The sequence below is a fragment of the Urocampus carinirostris genome, chromosome 15 (genome assembly GCF_059441175.1).
Source record: "Urocampus carinirostris isolate Australia breed hairy pipefish chromosome 15, RoL_Ucar_1.0, whole genome shotgun sequence".
NCBI lineage: Eukaryota > Metazoa > Chordata > Actinopteri > Syngnathiformes > Syngnathidae > Urocampus > Urocampus carinirostris.
In genome coordinates, this window is record NC_142363.1 from 37,115,863 (window position 1) to 37,129,716 (window position 13,854).

Genomic DNA, 13,854 nt, shown 5'->3' on the forward strand with positions numbered 1-13,854 from the left:
AGGGAGACGCGGCACTCGCCTCCAGCGCCCTTGATGCACTTTGACGGCAACGTTTTCCTTTACGTGCCGTCGTCGCAGTCATTCGGGTCTTTGATATAGCCTCACAGTACGGCTCACTGTAACATCACTGTCCCGCAAACAATTCTACAAGGTGACTTGTGTCTTTGATCATCTAGTGACAATGACAGGAATAGATGTGGCTCTTTGATCTTGAACATTGCAGATTGACAGAACTGACATCCAGCGTGGGTCTTTGATGTGCAGTCCCACAATATAACTTATTTTCCTATAAAATTGAAGAAGACATGTTTCCCTCAGAAGCAGATTTAAAAGGCGACCCGTGTCTTTGATAATTCGACAGGAATTTGTATTATATTTCGATTGAGTTTTGGCCTTAAACATTGCAGATCAGCTTGACAAAAAACGCCTTTGATGCACGGCACCACAATACCACGCATTTTCTTATGGAATTTGAGTAAACATAATTCCCTCACGAGCAAATCCACAAGGATACTTGTGTCTTTGTTTTGTTTTTTTGACAATATTTTGTATTTTACTTCAAATGTGAAAATATTAGTATTACATGTGGCTCTTTGATTTTAAACATTGAGGTCTTTGATGTACAGCTCACTGTCTTAGAAATTTACAGAAGACATCAGTCCCTCATAATAAAGTGCACAAGGTGAGTTGTGTCTTTGATTATTTTGACAAAACGTTGCATTCTACTTCAATTGTGAAAATGTTAGGGTGAGTTGTGTCTTTGATTATTTTGACAAAACGTTGCATTCCACCTCAATGGTGAAAATGTTAGGGTGAGTTGTGTCTTTGATTATTTTGACAAAACGTTGCATTCCACCTCAATGGTGAAAATGTTAGGGTGAGTTGTGTCTTTGATTATTTTCACAAAACGTTGCATTCCAGTTCAATTGTGAAAATGTTAGGGTGAGTTGTGTCTTTGATTATTTTCACAAAACGTTGCATTCCAGTTCAATTGTGAAAATGTTAGGGTGAGTTGTGTCTTTGATTATTTTGACAAAACGTTGCATTTGATTGTGCAAATGTTAGGTGCGAATGTGGCTCTTTGATCCTAAACATTGCGGCTCCGATTGACAAACGAGACGCGGGTCTTTGATCCACAGCCCCACAATGTACGGCTCGCTGGCTCGGTTCCGTCTTTACAGAGGACATCGCCCCCTCACGACAGAGTGTAAAAGGTGGCTTGTGTCTTTGATCGTTTGACAATATTTATTTTATCCTTTGAAAGCGTTTATCGATCGCGAAAGCGGCGAAGTAGCTCTTTGGCATTGAACGTTGTGCATGTGAAAAGAGACAGGGGTTTATGTGTCTTTGATGTGCATCGCAAGACAAATCTCTTTTTTTAACTTTGGACTTCACAGTGCTACACGTGTCTTTGATACACGCATAAATCTATGGGTAAAAATAGGCTCGTCGGTTTCCTTGAAAACTGAGTCGTCCTCAGAATGCTAAATAGGCAGGGGTGTCAAACTCGTTTTAAGCCGGGGGCCACACCATAGAACAAACATTCTGTCGGGGGCCGGACGAGTAGATTCAAGAGAAAGAAAGAGAGAGAGAAAGAAAAAAGAGAAAGAGGGAGGGAAAAGGAGAGAGGGAGGGACAAAGAAAGAAAAAGAGAGAGAGGAAGAGAGCGTGAGAAACAAAAGAGAAAAAGTCGTGCAGGAGGGGAAAAAGAAAGAAAGAAAGAAAGAAAGAAATCCAAAGAGAAATAGAAAGACAGGAGAGAAAAGAAAGCGTAAAGGGTATGAAGAGAGAAAAGGAAAAAAAGGAAGGAAGAGAAAAAGAGAGACACAGAGAGTGAAAGAGACAGAGACAGAGAGTGGGAGAAAGGGGGTGGAAAAGAGGGAGAGAGAGAAAGAAAGAAAGAAAAAAAAAGTACAGTGTCTTTGTGAGAGGCACCTGGCTTTGGCAACCTCAAGTTGACATGTTTCAACCTGCAGCTTGTTTTTCTCTCGAGCTTCTCTGAGTGTCGTCTTGCGGGCCTGGTCTGGCCCGCGGGCCGCCTGTTTGGCACCCGTGGGCCAAGTCAACTTGTACGTCTGCTAGCTGCCTAGCTAAACCAAATCAAGGCTTGATAAAGGGCGCTAGATTTCTTTGCGCATGGATTTTTTTCCCCCCGGCGGCGTGTCTTTGATATCTGAAAGAGCCCCTCGGTTCAACAAGTGTCAAAATGTTGCCGCCTGGCCAGCTGAGCTAGCTTAGCGCGCACTCAGCAGGTGATTGGGTTTCACGGGGGTCCCAAAATTTCTCATGACCAAAGGTGGAGTCCATCTACGAGTAGATGACATTCAAGCTCTCTTGGAGGCGTGTCTTGGATACGCCAAACTCGATGGTCATCGCAAACTTGATTTTGTGAGATAAAAACGATTGATTTGGCGGAGCAGTCGGAGCGATTTTGCCGAACCCCCGAAACAAAGTCGGCCCCCGGGATACAGCAGCTTGGCGTTACAGCGTTTTGTTTTCTGGCCCCTCCTTCCTTATGGCATTTCCCCCTCTATACGACAGCGACAACATGCTATAGAATTCTATCGACTCTGCAATGAGTTCTGGCTCTGAAATACCGCTCTGCTATTCGTCAATGTATATCAAATGCTGGCTCGCTATTGGTTTGCGTCACCACAGCATAAAAATGCCAATTGGCTGAACTACCTCCCACTATGCCCTTTTCTTCATGAAGTTCTAAATCTGATGTGCTTTGTAAAGACTTTGCCAGTTAAATATACAATATGGTCCAGAGCAGACCTGGGCACGTCCTGCCAGATTTTGAAGTTTGCTCTTCTTGAACTCAGGTGATACAAATTCTAACCTCGTTAGCAAGCTAGCAAGTGCTCGTTAACGATACTGGTGATTGGAATCGCCTGTATTGGATCAGAGAAACCTCAAAAATCATGCAGAACATACGGCCCTCCGGGACCGGAGTGCCCAGGTCTGGTCCAGAGGCTTGCAGTGATGCTAAAGGGAGAGGCAAAAACAGGATAACCATAGAACTAAAGCTTGCAATTGTCAAGAAATACGAAGAATACCCTCGCTAAGTTGCAGGGTCAGAATCCAGGCACGATCGTGATAATATTATAATAAAGAGGCGATTAAAGCAAGAAACTCTTCCGTTTAGGTGGAAAATTTGAAATCAATTGCAGATTTATTCCTCCACATCTTGGCCCCTCTTCTGCATCCACCTGCTATACCGCTGTACCAGCTCAAGTCACACCAAATTTAAAGTCAATGTTGTTTTTGAAGGCTGAGGTGAATTTGACATCATTTTCTAGTGGTATGTCTAGGTGTTTCCAAAGTGGCCATTCGCTTGACATCACTAAAACCTTTGCAACTGTGTGTTTGACTTTGGCCAATTTCTATAGACATTGTGTAAGAGTTGTGGATGTTTGACTTTTCTTTCTGGAAGTCAAGCCGTGATAAGCATAAAAATGGATCCCGGGTTGCATTTATGCATGCTAATTTTGGTTCTGATTTGAAAACACCTGTAAAATTGCATAAAATGAAGCTATGAATTTCATTGGCTAACCAATATGTCAATTATCATTAGAATTCGTCACTACTAGTTGATAATCATGAGAGCCAAAGTCATGTGTGTTGGGTTTTTTTACTCAGGAGGTAGAGCGCTCATCTTGGGACTTAGAGGCTTCTTTGATTTAAATGTCAAAGTGTGCTTGGGTAAGACACTGAACCCCTAATGCCTCCAATATACAGGTTGTCACCTCGCATGGTTGACTCTTCTATCTGTGTGTGTGTGTGTGTGTGTGTGAAAGGCTAAAGTGTAAAGCACACTGAAAAGCACTTTGGGAGCTCTTGCTAAGCGCTATATAACCATTTTAAAAGGGAAATATCGGGTGAAAACGATGGTTCGTGAAATGATGCAGAAATGCTTTTAGGCGTACTTTTTTGATTTGTCTGCATTATCGTTTTGGATTCCCGTGATGGGTACCTTTTGAAATCAAATCTTGAATTTAAATGTGTCTCGACCCGTTTCAGGGACATCGTATTTGCTTCTCAATAGTCTGTCTCGGTTTTTAATGCTCCTGATCACCAGGATACCGGGGGGTCCTTTGAGTCCGGATTTTGTAATGCCGAGTATCTTCGAGCGCTAGCACGATGAGTCGAATCGACGGGAAAGGACACACGGGTGGAAAATATTCGTTCGCTGGAAAACGAGAGAAAAAAATGACCGAGAGCGTTTTCTCCGTGACGGCGTTACGTCAAAAGATAGGAGCCACTGAGAGGAAGTTGTGGCCCCTGGGGGCCCAGGACGAGCTGCCATACTGCAACAGACCCTCTTCATCTTTGGCCAGGGACCGAGTCGTGACGGGATCCGGACCCTGAGGGGTTCCGGCCGGAACGGTTTGTTTGCCGAGCCCCCTCCCGACACGGTCAACGTCCATCTATGTGACCCGGCCTTTGCCGGACTCGCACAAAATCAGGATGCGGTTTTTACCCGGACCCGGGTCTCCAAACCTGATTCGACCAGCGCAAAAACAAACTGGACGGATAATCAACGTCTTAGAGAACCAAAATCCCTCAAAAGACACGATCCAGGTGACAAGAGTGCAACAGTACCCAAATGAGCTCCAGAAACCCTTGAAGATCCACCCAGACCATCAAAGTAGGGGAAGGCAAGTGTCCCCAGGGAACCTGTGGACTCATCTACTCGTGAGTACCTTCAAAATCCAGGTCTGATCTAGAGATGCCACGAAAACTAAGAGTTCAGCCGTTCTCTATAGGAACTGAAGATTACCCTTGAAAATCAAACGACACCAAAATCGGAAAGGAGGAGCATCCCTGTGGACTCATCTACCCCCAAGAACCTCCAAAATCCAGGTCTAATGTAGGGATGCTAAGAAAACTATAAGTTCAACGGTCCTCTAGTGACCTACAGAAACCGAAGATCACCTCTGAAAATGAAGCAATACCAAATAGTAAAAGACGAGTGTTCTTCTTGAAAAACTCATCTACCTCTGAGAACTCTGAGGAACTACAACATCCAGGACTCATCTAGGTGCTAAGGAAACTGAGTGAAATGAGCTTCAGAATCCCAGGACCATCCTCAAAATCAAGCAACACCAGACGGACTCATTTAACCTTGAGGACCTACAAACTCCAGGTGATACCACAAAGACCAACAGTGTTACAGAAACCAAAGACCACCCCTGAAAATCAAGCAATACCAGATAAGTAAACACAAGAGTTCTCCAGGAACCTGGCTGGCTCCATTCCCCTGAGAAACCTGAGGATTTACAAAATCCAGGTCTAATCTAGAGCTATTAAGAAAACTTAGGGGTTCATCAGTCCCCAAACGAGCTAGGGAAACTGAAATCATGAAAACCGAGCGTCCCTGACAAACCTCTGGACTCATCTACCCCCGAGATCCCTGAGGACCGATTAAACCAGGGTGATACCATCTACAGATGCTATGAAAACCAACAGAAACCTTGGCTGGCTCACTGTTGAATATCAAAGTCCCAAAAAGATCAGGTTCCCTGAGACACTCGTGGATTCATTTACCCCTGAGAACCGTTTAATCTTGAGATGCTACAAAAACAAACACTCCCAAATAAGCTACAAAAACCAAAGATCTCTGAAAATCAAGCCGTACCCAATACTACAACCTAAACACCTGAAGTCAGTTGGGAAACTGAGAAAAAAAAATCCTCAAAGTGTGCATCCACCTGCTACTCTGTTGGACCAGCTCAAGCTACGTCACACCAAAGCTAACTCCATTTTTCCTTTCTATGTATATTTATTTATGATGTTGTTTAATTCCTTATACGTTTATTACACGGGAGTAGTACTTTCTAGATATTGTCCGATTCATGTTTTTATCTGGGGTAAAGGGTAGCACGTTAGCATAAGTATGTAGCCCCCACTATAGAACAATTTCCCTACGTCAGAATGGATTCATATCATATCCTGGAACATTTCCATTTATTTTAAAGGTTTTTTTGGGAACTTTCTCACACGGTTGTCATTTTTCTGTCATAATTATTCGATCGGTTCCCTTATTTATGATTGTGCTCGTATTCTAAGGGTCAACGGGGACGTCCTCAATCCTAGGAAATACACTAAAGTGATTTGCTAGCGTGCAAAAAACGACACGCCATCCACACTTTGCAGGATTGCCCTAAGCCGGGAAACGCGGCAACAATCTCAAGTCCGACAGAAAGAGAGAAATAAAATCCCTGGAGATTAGAGAGGGCAGGTAAGGGCGGCAAATCCTGGCGTGCCGAACACGTCGGGATCAAACGCAAAGCTCCAAAAAAAAAGGCAAATATGGCGTTCTCTACATGAGGAAACTCAGAAAAATCGGTATACGGGAGAAACACTGCCAAAAAAATTCAACATATGTGAGAAATTTAGCATGAAAACTTGGTATATAGGACAAAACTCACAAAGACGTTCGGCATATGAGCGAAACTGTCATGATTACTCGCCGTGGGTTCTGATTGGCTCCCTGTCAGTATTTCAACCCAGTCCCTGTCGCCTGTTGTCAGTCCGTCTGCAAACCTCAGTCTTCTCTAGGCAAGCCTTTTTCGACCCCGACTCCCACCTGTCCCGTTTTTGCTACCGTCTGTCTCTGGCAACGACCCGTTTTGATCCGGACCACGTCTGCTCTCTTGTCCCGGCTTGTAAACCTCTTTTTGTCCCCGACTACGTCTACTCTCCCATTTTGTGTTACGACTCGTTTCCGACCCCGACCACGCCTTCCTGTCCCAGTCCCGGCTACTGGCCCGTTTTTCCAACCCCGACAGCGCCATCGCTCTACTTTCGTGTTCGGATCACAATCAGAGTACGAGAGCGACTTGCTTCCTGCCTCCAGCCAACACCGGATCGTGGGCGCAGCCCTTTCTCTTTCCTCCGATAAAACTTGTAAGAAAGCTAACGCAATAGGGTGCTGTTTCCGTTCCGGTCCTGACAGAAACCTCACTGGAAAAATTGGCGATTGAGAGAAAGCTTGAGGGAAATTTTAGCATATAGGACAAAATCCCGTCAAAATGTAGCCTACTGGAGAAACCTCACTATTAAATTGTGTCACGGTTGCCATGGCGCCCAATTGGCCCCGCCCGTGTGGCGCCAGCTGCAGCTTGTTGACAGATTGGCTCCCTGTCAGTATTTAAACCCGGTCCTGTCAGTCCCCTTTTTGTCGGTCCGTCTGCAAATCTGTTTTGACACGGCGAGCCCTTTTTGCCTGTCCTGTTTTATGCTCCTGTTAGTCTCCCGCTACGATCCGTTTTGATCTTGACCACGTCTGTTCTCTGGTCTTGATAAATTGGGCATGTAGGAATAACCTAATGATAAGATTTGGCAAACTAGAGAAAACTCATGGGAAAATTCAGTATATAGGACAAATCTCGCAAGGATGTTTAGCATATAAGCGAAACCCCACTGGAAAAATTGGCGATTAAGGGAAATTTCAGCATATAGGACAAAATCATGTCAAAATGTAGCCCACCGAGGAAAACTCCCTAGCAAATTAAGCATGCAGCAGAAACCTCGTGGTCAATTAAACAAATGAGAGAAAACTCGTGGGAACATTTGGCATATCGGACACAGCTTGCAGAAAATTTAGCCTACGACAGAAAATTTGCTAGAAAGTTTGGTAAACTAGAAAAACTCAAGGGAAAATTTGGCACACAGGACAAAACTTGCAAGGGCGGTCAGCATATGAGTGAAACCTCACTGGAAAAATTGACAAAGGAGAGGAAACTTGTGGGAAAATTCGGCATACAGTAACAAACTTTCCAGGAAGTTCAGCATTCAAGACAAACCTCACTGGAAAATTTGACATATTGGAAATAACTTGTGAGAAGGGTTAGCATGCAAGAGAACCTTTGCTGAATTTTTTTGGTAAACTAAAGAAAACGGATGGGAAAATTTGGCATATTGGACAAAACTTGCAAGGGCGGTCAGCATATGAGTGAAACCTCACTGGAAAAATTGACAAAGGAGAGGAAACTTGTGGGAAAATTTGGCATATTGTAAAAAACTTTCAAGGAAGTTCAGCATATAAGAGAAACCTCACTGGAAAATTCGGCATACTGGGCATAACTTGTGAGAAGGTTTAGCACACTAAAGAACTTTTGCTGAATTTTTTTGGTAAACTAAAGAAAACGGATGGGAAAATTTGGCATATTGGACAAAACTTGCAAGGGCGGTCAGCATATGAGTGAAACCTCACTGGAAAAATTGACAAAGGAGAGGAAACTTGTGGGAAAATTTGGCATATTGTAAAAAACTTTCAAGGAAGTTCAGCATATAAGAGAAACCTCACTGGAAAATTCGGCATACTGGGCATAACTTGTGAGAAGGTTTAGCACACTAAAGAACTTTTGCTGAATTTTTTTGGTAAACTAAAGAAAACGGATGGGAAAATTTGGCATATTGGACAAAACTTGCAAGGGCGGTCAGCATATGAGTGAAACCCCACTGGAAAAATTGACAAAGGAGAGGAAACTTGTGGGAAAATTCGGCATATAGTAAAAAACCTTCAAGGAAGTTCAGCATGTAAGAGAAACCTCACTGGAAAATTCGGCATACTGGGCATAACTTGTGAAAAGGTTTAGCATACAAGAGAACCTTTGCTGAATTTTTTGGTAAACTAGAGAAAATGACTGGGAAGATTCGGCATATTGGACATAAAATGTGAAAAGGTTTAGCATACTAGAGAACCTTTGCTGAAATTTTTGATAAACTAGAGAAAAGGAATGGGAAAATTCGGCATATAGGACAAATCTTGAAAGGAGGGTCAGCTTTGCCGAATAAGCTTTCGGCATAGAGGAAAAGTCACGGAGCAAGAAAAGGCGGCCAGAGAAATAGAAAGAGCGGACTCACCAGGTCTCGTCGTTCCCGAACTCCAGCTCCCCGTAGGTGTCCTCGAAGTCTCGGCCGCCCCCCTTGGCGAGCCCCTCCAGGGTGCGGTAGGGCACCACCACCGTGCCGCGGGCGCCGGACGTCCTCAGCACCTTCACCTCCACGACCCCGACGCTTTCGCTGACGTGCACGGCGGCGCCGGGGAAGGTGAAGATGCCGGCGTGGTCGTCGTCCAGGATGGTGACGGTGGCGGCGGCGGGAAAGGCCAGCGCGGCGCCCCCGTAGGGCGGCCCGCCGCTCGAGAGGAGCTCGTCCCCGCCGTCCGGCAGGCGGGGGTTGGCCAGTCGCACGAAGAAGTGCTCGTCCTCCTCGAAGATGTCGTCGTCGATGATGCCCACGCTGATGTCCTTGGCCGTCTCGCCGGGTTTGAAGACCAGGGTCCCTTCGGTGAACTCGTAGTCGGCGCCGGCGTTGGCCGAGCCGTCCTCCGTCTTGTAGTCCACGCACAGCGTCTGTCCCGGGTCGCCCCCCAGGCGGACCACCGTCAGCACCACCGCGCCGCAGTTCTCCAGGCACTGGTAGGCGGCCGGCCGGAAGGCCACCCGAGACACGAACTCCTCGGGCTCCTCGACGTCGCCCGGGTCCGCGGCGGCGCCCCGTTTGGCCTGCTCGGCCACGTGTTTCTTCAGGACGTTGCCGGCGCCCGTCATCAGGCGGGTGGCCTGGATGCGGTAGAAGGCCCGGCTCTTCTGCTGGTGCGATAAGGCGTGGTAGTTGGCCATCTCCACCAGCTGGTCCAGTTCCTTCTCCGGGTGCTTCTGCTTCAGGTCCTTGAGGATGCGGATCATGTCTCGGCGGGACTCGTCGGCCTCCCGCCCCGGCGGGGGTCGGAGGGCGCCGTCCGCGAAACGGCAGTCGGTCGGCTTGCCGTCCATCTCCATGCCCTTGGAGGCTCGCTCCGCCGCCTCGTTCTCCACCAGGACGCCGCGGTGCTTGTCCACCAGGTACTTGCGACGCGTGAACTTGTAGAAGAGGAGCCGGCGGTCGGCCACCCAGGCCAGCAGCACGCAAACCGGGAAAAACGCCAAGGTGAGGAGCCCCTCCCACACCTGCACCACGTTGGGCGAGAAGACGGCCAGGATCATGTAGAGCCAGACGTAGGCGAAGATGCTCCAGCCGGCGGTGATGAAGAAGACCCTCAGGTGCTTGATCTTGCGGACTTCGCCCTCCGGTATGACAGAGACGCAAAGTCCCACGATGACGAACATGTTGAAGGCGGCGCTGCCCACCACGGTGGAGGGTCCGAGTTGTCCCGCCTTGAAGTCGTGGCCGCAGACCTCGATGACGGACAGCAGGATCTCAGGGGCCGAGGAACCCAGCGCCATCAGGGTCAGGTTGGAGACGGTCTCGTTCCAGACCCGGATGGTGGCGGTGGTGGTCTCGCCGTTGGGCCGCCGGACCAGAACCTGCTTCTCCTGCGAGGTGATGACCTCGATGGCGGACATGAAGCGGTCGGCGATGATGGACACGCCCAAGAACATGTAGATCATGGCCACAAAGTACACGATGACCCGAGCGATCTTGTCCCCTAGGGACGGGTCTTCGGGGTACCAGATGGGCAGGATGATTCCGGGGTTGCACTTGTAGTTCCCGGGGCAGGTGGCGTTATCCGGCGCAGGGCTCGGCGCGACCCGGGCTTCTGCTCCCAGGAAGGCGCCCAGGGTCAGTCCGGAACTCCAGACGAGTCCGGATCGCAGGCCGGCCGACCACCTCGCCATGTTCAGGTCCTCCGTGCGCCCTCCGTGGTCTCGAGGGGCCTCAGGGGACTGGGATCCGCCACCGGGGATCCACTTTGGCCGCCTGAACACAACACAGACCGAGACCTTCAACGAAAAGCACCGTTGACTCAAATGAACCACTATGAAACTGGACCTAAATGGTGTTTACTGTCAAAACAAGATCTGGTTTTAGGTCCAGAAAAGTCTAGGATCGTCGATCCTAATAGGACACAGGGATTTAGAGTCCAAACTCTGCGGTATACTTTCTCTGGTTCCTGGTCCCGTTCTCGGGAACCTGAAGCTTTCTCCTGGATGCCAAATTCACTGTCAAGGTTAATCCTCTATGATCAGCTTTGCCACGAGTTTTCTCCCGTATGCCAAAATTCTGTCGGCGAGGTTTCTCCTGCGTGCGAAATTTGGACGCCGGTTTTATCTAGCGTGCCGAATTTTTCTTCCGTATGTTACTTTTCCTGCGAGTTTTTAGGTGTATGCCAAATTTTCTTGGGCGGTTTCTCCCGTATGTCCATTTTTGACTAGTATGCCAAATTCTTTGGAGCCGTTTCTATTTGATGTCAAAATTCACACGTATGCCGATGTTCCCCAGGAATGATTTCGCACCTTCCTGTCTATCGTGCTTGCCTGCGGACTTTAAACAGGCGGCCTGCGGGCTGGATCTGGCCCGCTGAGGGTTTTATCCGGCCCGCAAGACAACACCGAAATGTGAGCTGCAGTTTGAAATATGTCCACTTGATGTCACCCAAGCCACGCGCCGCTCGCAAAGCAACTGTAGTAGTATTTCTTTCTCTCTCACCCTCTCTCTCTCTTTTTTTTTCATTTTTTTTTCTGCCACTCCCTTTCACTTGCTCTTTATTACTCTCTTTCTTTCTTACTCTTTCTCTGACTTTCTCTCTTGATTTCTCACCCTCTCTCTTTCTCACCTTTTTTCTATTTCTCTCTCTTTTTTCTCTTTCCTTCTCTCTTTCTCACTCCTTTGATTTCTCTCTCCCTCTTTTATGCTCTTCTCTTCTTTTTTCTTCCGGTCTTCTCTCTTTCACGCTTTCCTTCTTTTTAAACTTTCTTTCTCTCTTTCTCATGATCACTTTTTTCTCTCCTCTCATTCTTTTGATCTTTATTTATTCCTTTCTTTTTTCTGTCTCTTTCTTACTCTCTTTGATGCTCTTTTCCTCTCTGTGTTGTGCACTCTCTCTCATTCTCTCCTTTTTCTCTCTATCTTACTCCTTCTCCCCTGTTCTCTCTCTTCTTCTCTCCTTCTTTCTTTTCTTCTTTCTCTGTGTCACTCTCTTTCTCCCTCTCTTTCTCTAAAACCTAGTAGTCCGGTCCCTGTGAGATTATTTTTGTAGCATGTGGCTTCCACCTCGAATGAATCGCCTGGCTCCTTTCAAGGAGGAGTTTTCATTGGACCTGCCAGGAAACTATGACATCGTTTACGAAATCCAGTTGATTTTTTTTTATTACGACGCAAAAAAAAAAAAGCCTGTTGCTAACAATTAGCCGTCAGAGGGACTTTTCCCAAAAAATGCCGCAAGGAAAAAAAAGCTCATAAAGGGAACAAAATCTGTACGATTTTGCAAACAGTTAGCTATCAGAGCTCATAAAGGAAGAGAAGAAAAAGGAAATAAGAAAGTGAAAACCGAAGAAAAACGACAAAAAATCAAAAGGGAAGAAAAAAGGAGAAGCTGAAGAGGAAAGCGAAAACGCCGTTACCTTAGCAACAGGGCGAAACAGGAACGCTAACAAAGCTCATTTTGTCAACGAGCGCTCCTTCTTTGCCACTGACGTCCAAAGACGTCCAAAACGCTCAATGCCTTGGCCATTTTCAGCTTCCCATCATGTTCCGGAAAAAGAGAAATTAAAAAAAAAGGGAAAAAAGAAATAAAAGGATATTTCAAAAATAGGGAAAAAGAAGGGAAAAAGGAAAAAAAGAGGGAAAAAAGGAAAAATCCAGGTCAGTCATAATGTGCATGACATGACAGGGTTATTCTATTTTTGGATGGGCGTGGGGGGCGTCGAGGGGGCGTTCTATTCAAAAAAATAAGGGGGGGGTCATTCGAGCTGCACACTCAGCTTCAGCTGCTCATCATGAATCATGATCTGCTTTACCTTAAGCGGGGGGAACGTAAAGGGGGGGAACCCCGGTGAACCCCCCCTTCGTCGATTTCCAGCTCACGTGCGTCGTGCACGCGCGAGAACAACGACAGCGCGCGTGCACGAGAAGAGCAGGGGATTATTATGATAGGCACATGCATGGAGAAGGGGGGGGGTGATTATTATGGGATGCCGCTTACCTGTTCGTGTCCAAACTGCGCCACCTCCTCCCCGCCCCCCTCAAAAAAAAACAATGAGAAAACCCCCCTCCTCCCCTCCTTTCTCGTGGCCCCACCCCCCCAGGCAAAAAAAACCGGAGCGCGTCGGTGGTACCGGTCCCGGTACCGGTTCCGTCCTCTTTCCCCGGCGAACTCCTTCCTCCTCGCGTCTATCGGGACCGAACCAAACTGTCAATGGAGGAGGGGAGGGGGGAAGGAACCAAAAAAGGATGGAGGGGGTCGGGAGAGGACTTTTAAGGACCCGCTTTGGCGTCGTCCTGCCGGCGAGCTGTCAATCAGCAGAAAGAGCCGCGTGCGCGCGCGCACGCACAAGCACGCACACGCCTCCGTCAGATTCGCGCGCACGCCTCCCTCCGAGCGCGCCTTCTCGTTCGTGATGTGTCGTTCGCGAACGCGGAGGCGCTATGAGCCGGCTCTTCGGAGTGATCGACGGGAGTCGGAACCCCTCAAATGAGTCAAGGGTCGTTCGCATCTGTGAGGGGTCCATGACCTGGCTCTTCGAGGTAGTAGAGCAGGGGTGTCAAACTCATTTGAACTCGGGGGCCACACCATAGAACAAACATTCTGTCGGGGGCCAGACTAGTAGAAGAGAGAGAAAGAAAAAGAGAGAGAAAGAAATTAGAGAAAGAGGAAGGGAAAAGGAGAGAGGGCGGGACAAAGACAGAAAGAGAGAGCGTGAGAAACCAAAGAGATGAAAAGTTGTGAAAGAGGGGAAGAAGAAAGGGAGAGGAAGAAAGAAACCCAAAGAGAAATAAAAAGACAGAAGGAGAGAAAAGAGAAAAGAAACACGAAGTGTTTGAAGAGAGAAAGAGAAAAGGAAAAAAGGAAGTTAGAGCAAAACAATTTAAAAAGACACAGAGAGAAAGAGAGAAAGAGCA

At 47.4% G+C, this 13,854-nt stretch overlaps 1 protein-coding gene across 3 annotated transcripts in view; it reads right to left on the bottom strand.

Annotated features, from left to right (window-relative positions):
- Window positions 1–13,017, bottom strand: part of slc8a3 (solute carrier family 8 member 3) — a 56,553-nt gene extending 43,536 nt beyond the window's left edge. For 2 of the 3 annotated variants that reach the window (XM_088353792.1, XM_088353790.1), the window contains exons 1-2: window positions 12,938–13,017; window positions 8,875–10,713 (exon numbers count right to left, since the gene is read on the bottom strand). In XM_088353792.1, the coding sequence (XP_088209918.1) occupies window positions 8,875–10,631 (1,757 nt within the window). In that variant the 5' untranslated portion in view covers window positions 10,632–10,713; window positions 12,938–13,017. Of the gene's footprint in view, window positions 1–8,874; window positions 10,714–12,356; window positions 12,514–12,937 lie in introns of those variants that run through there. The other variant, XM_088353791.1, reaches the window with a different exon arrangement.
- Between the last annotated feature and the right edge of the window lie 837 nt (window positions 13,018–13,854).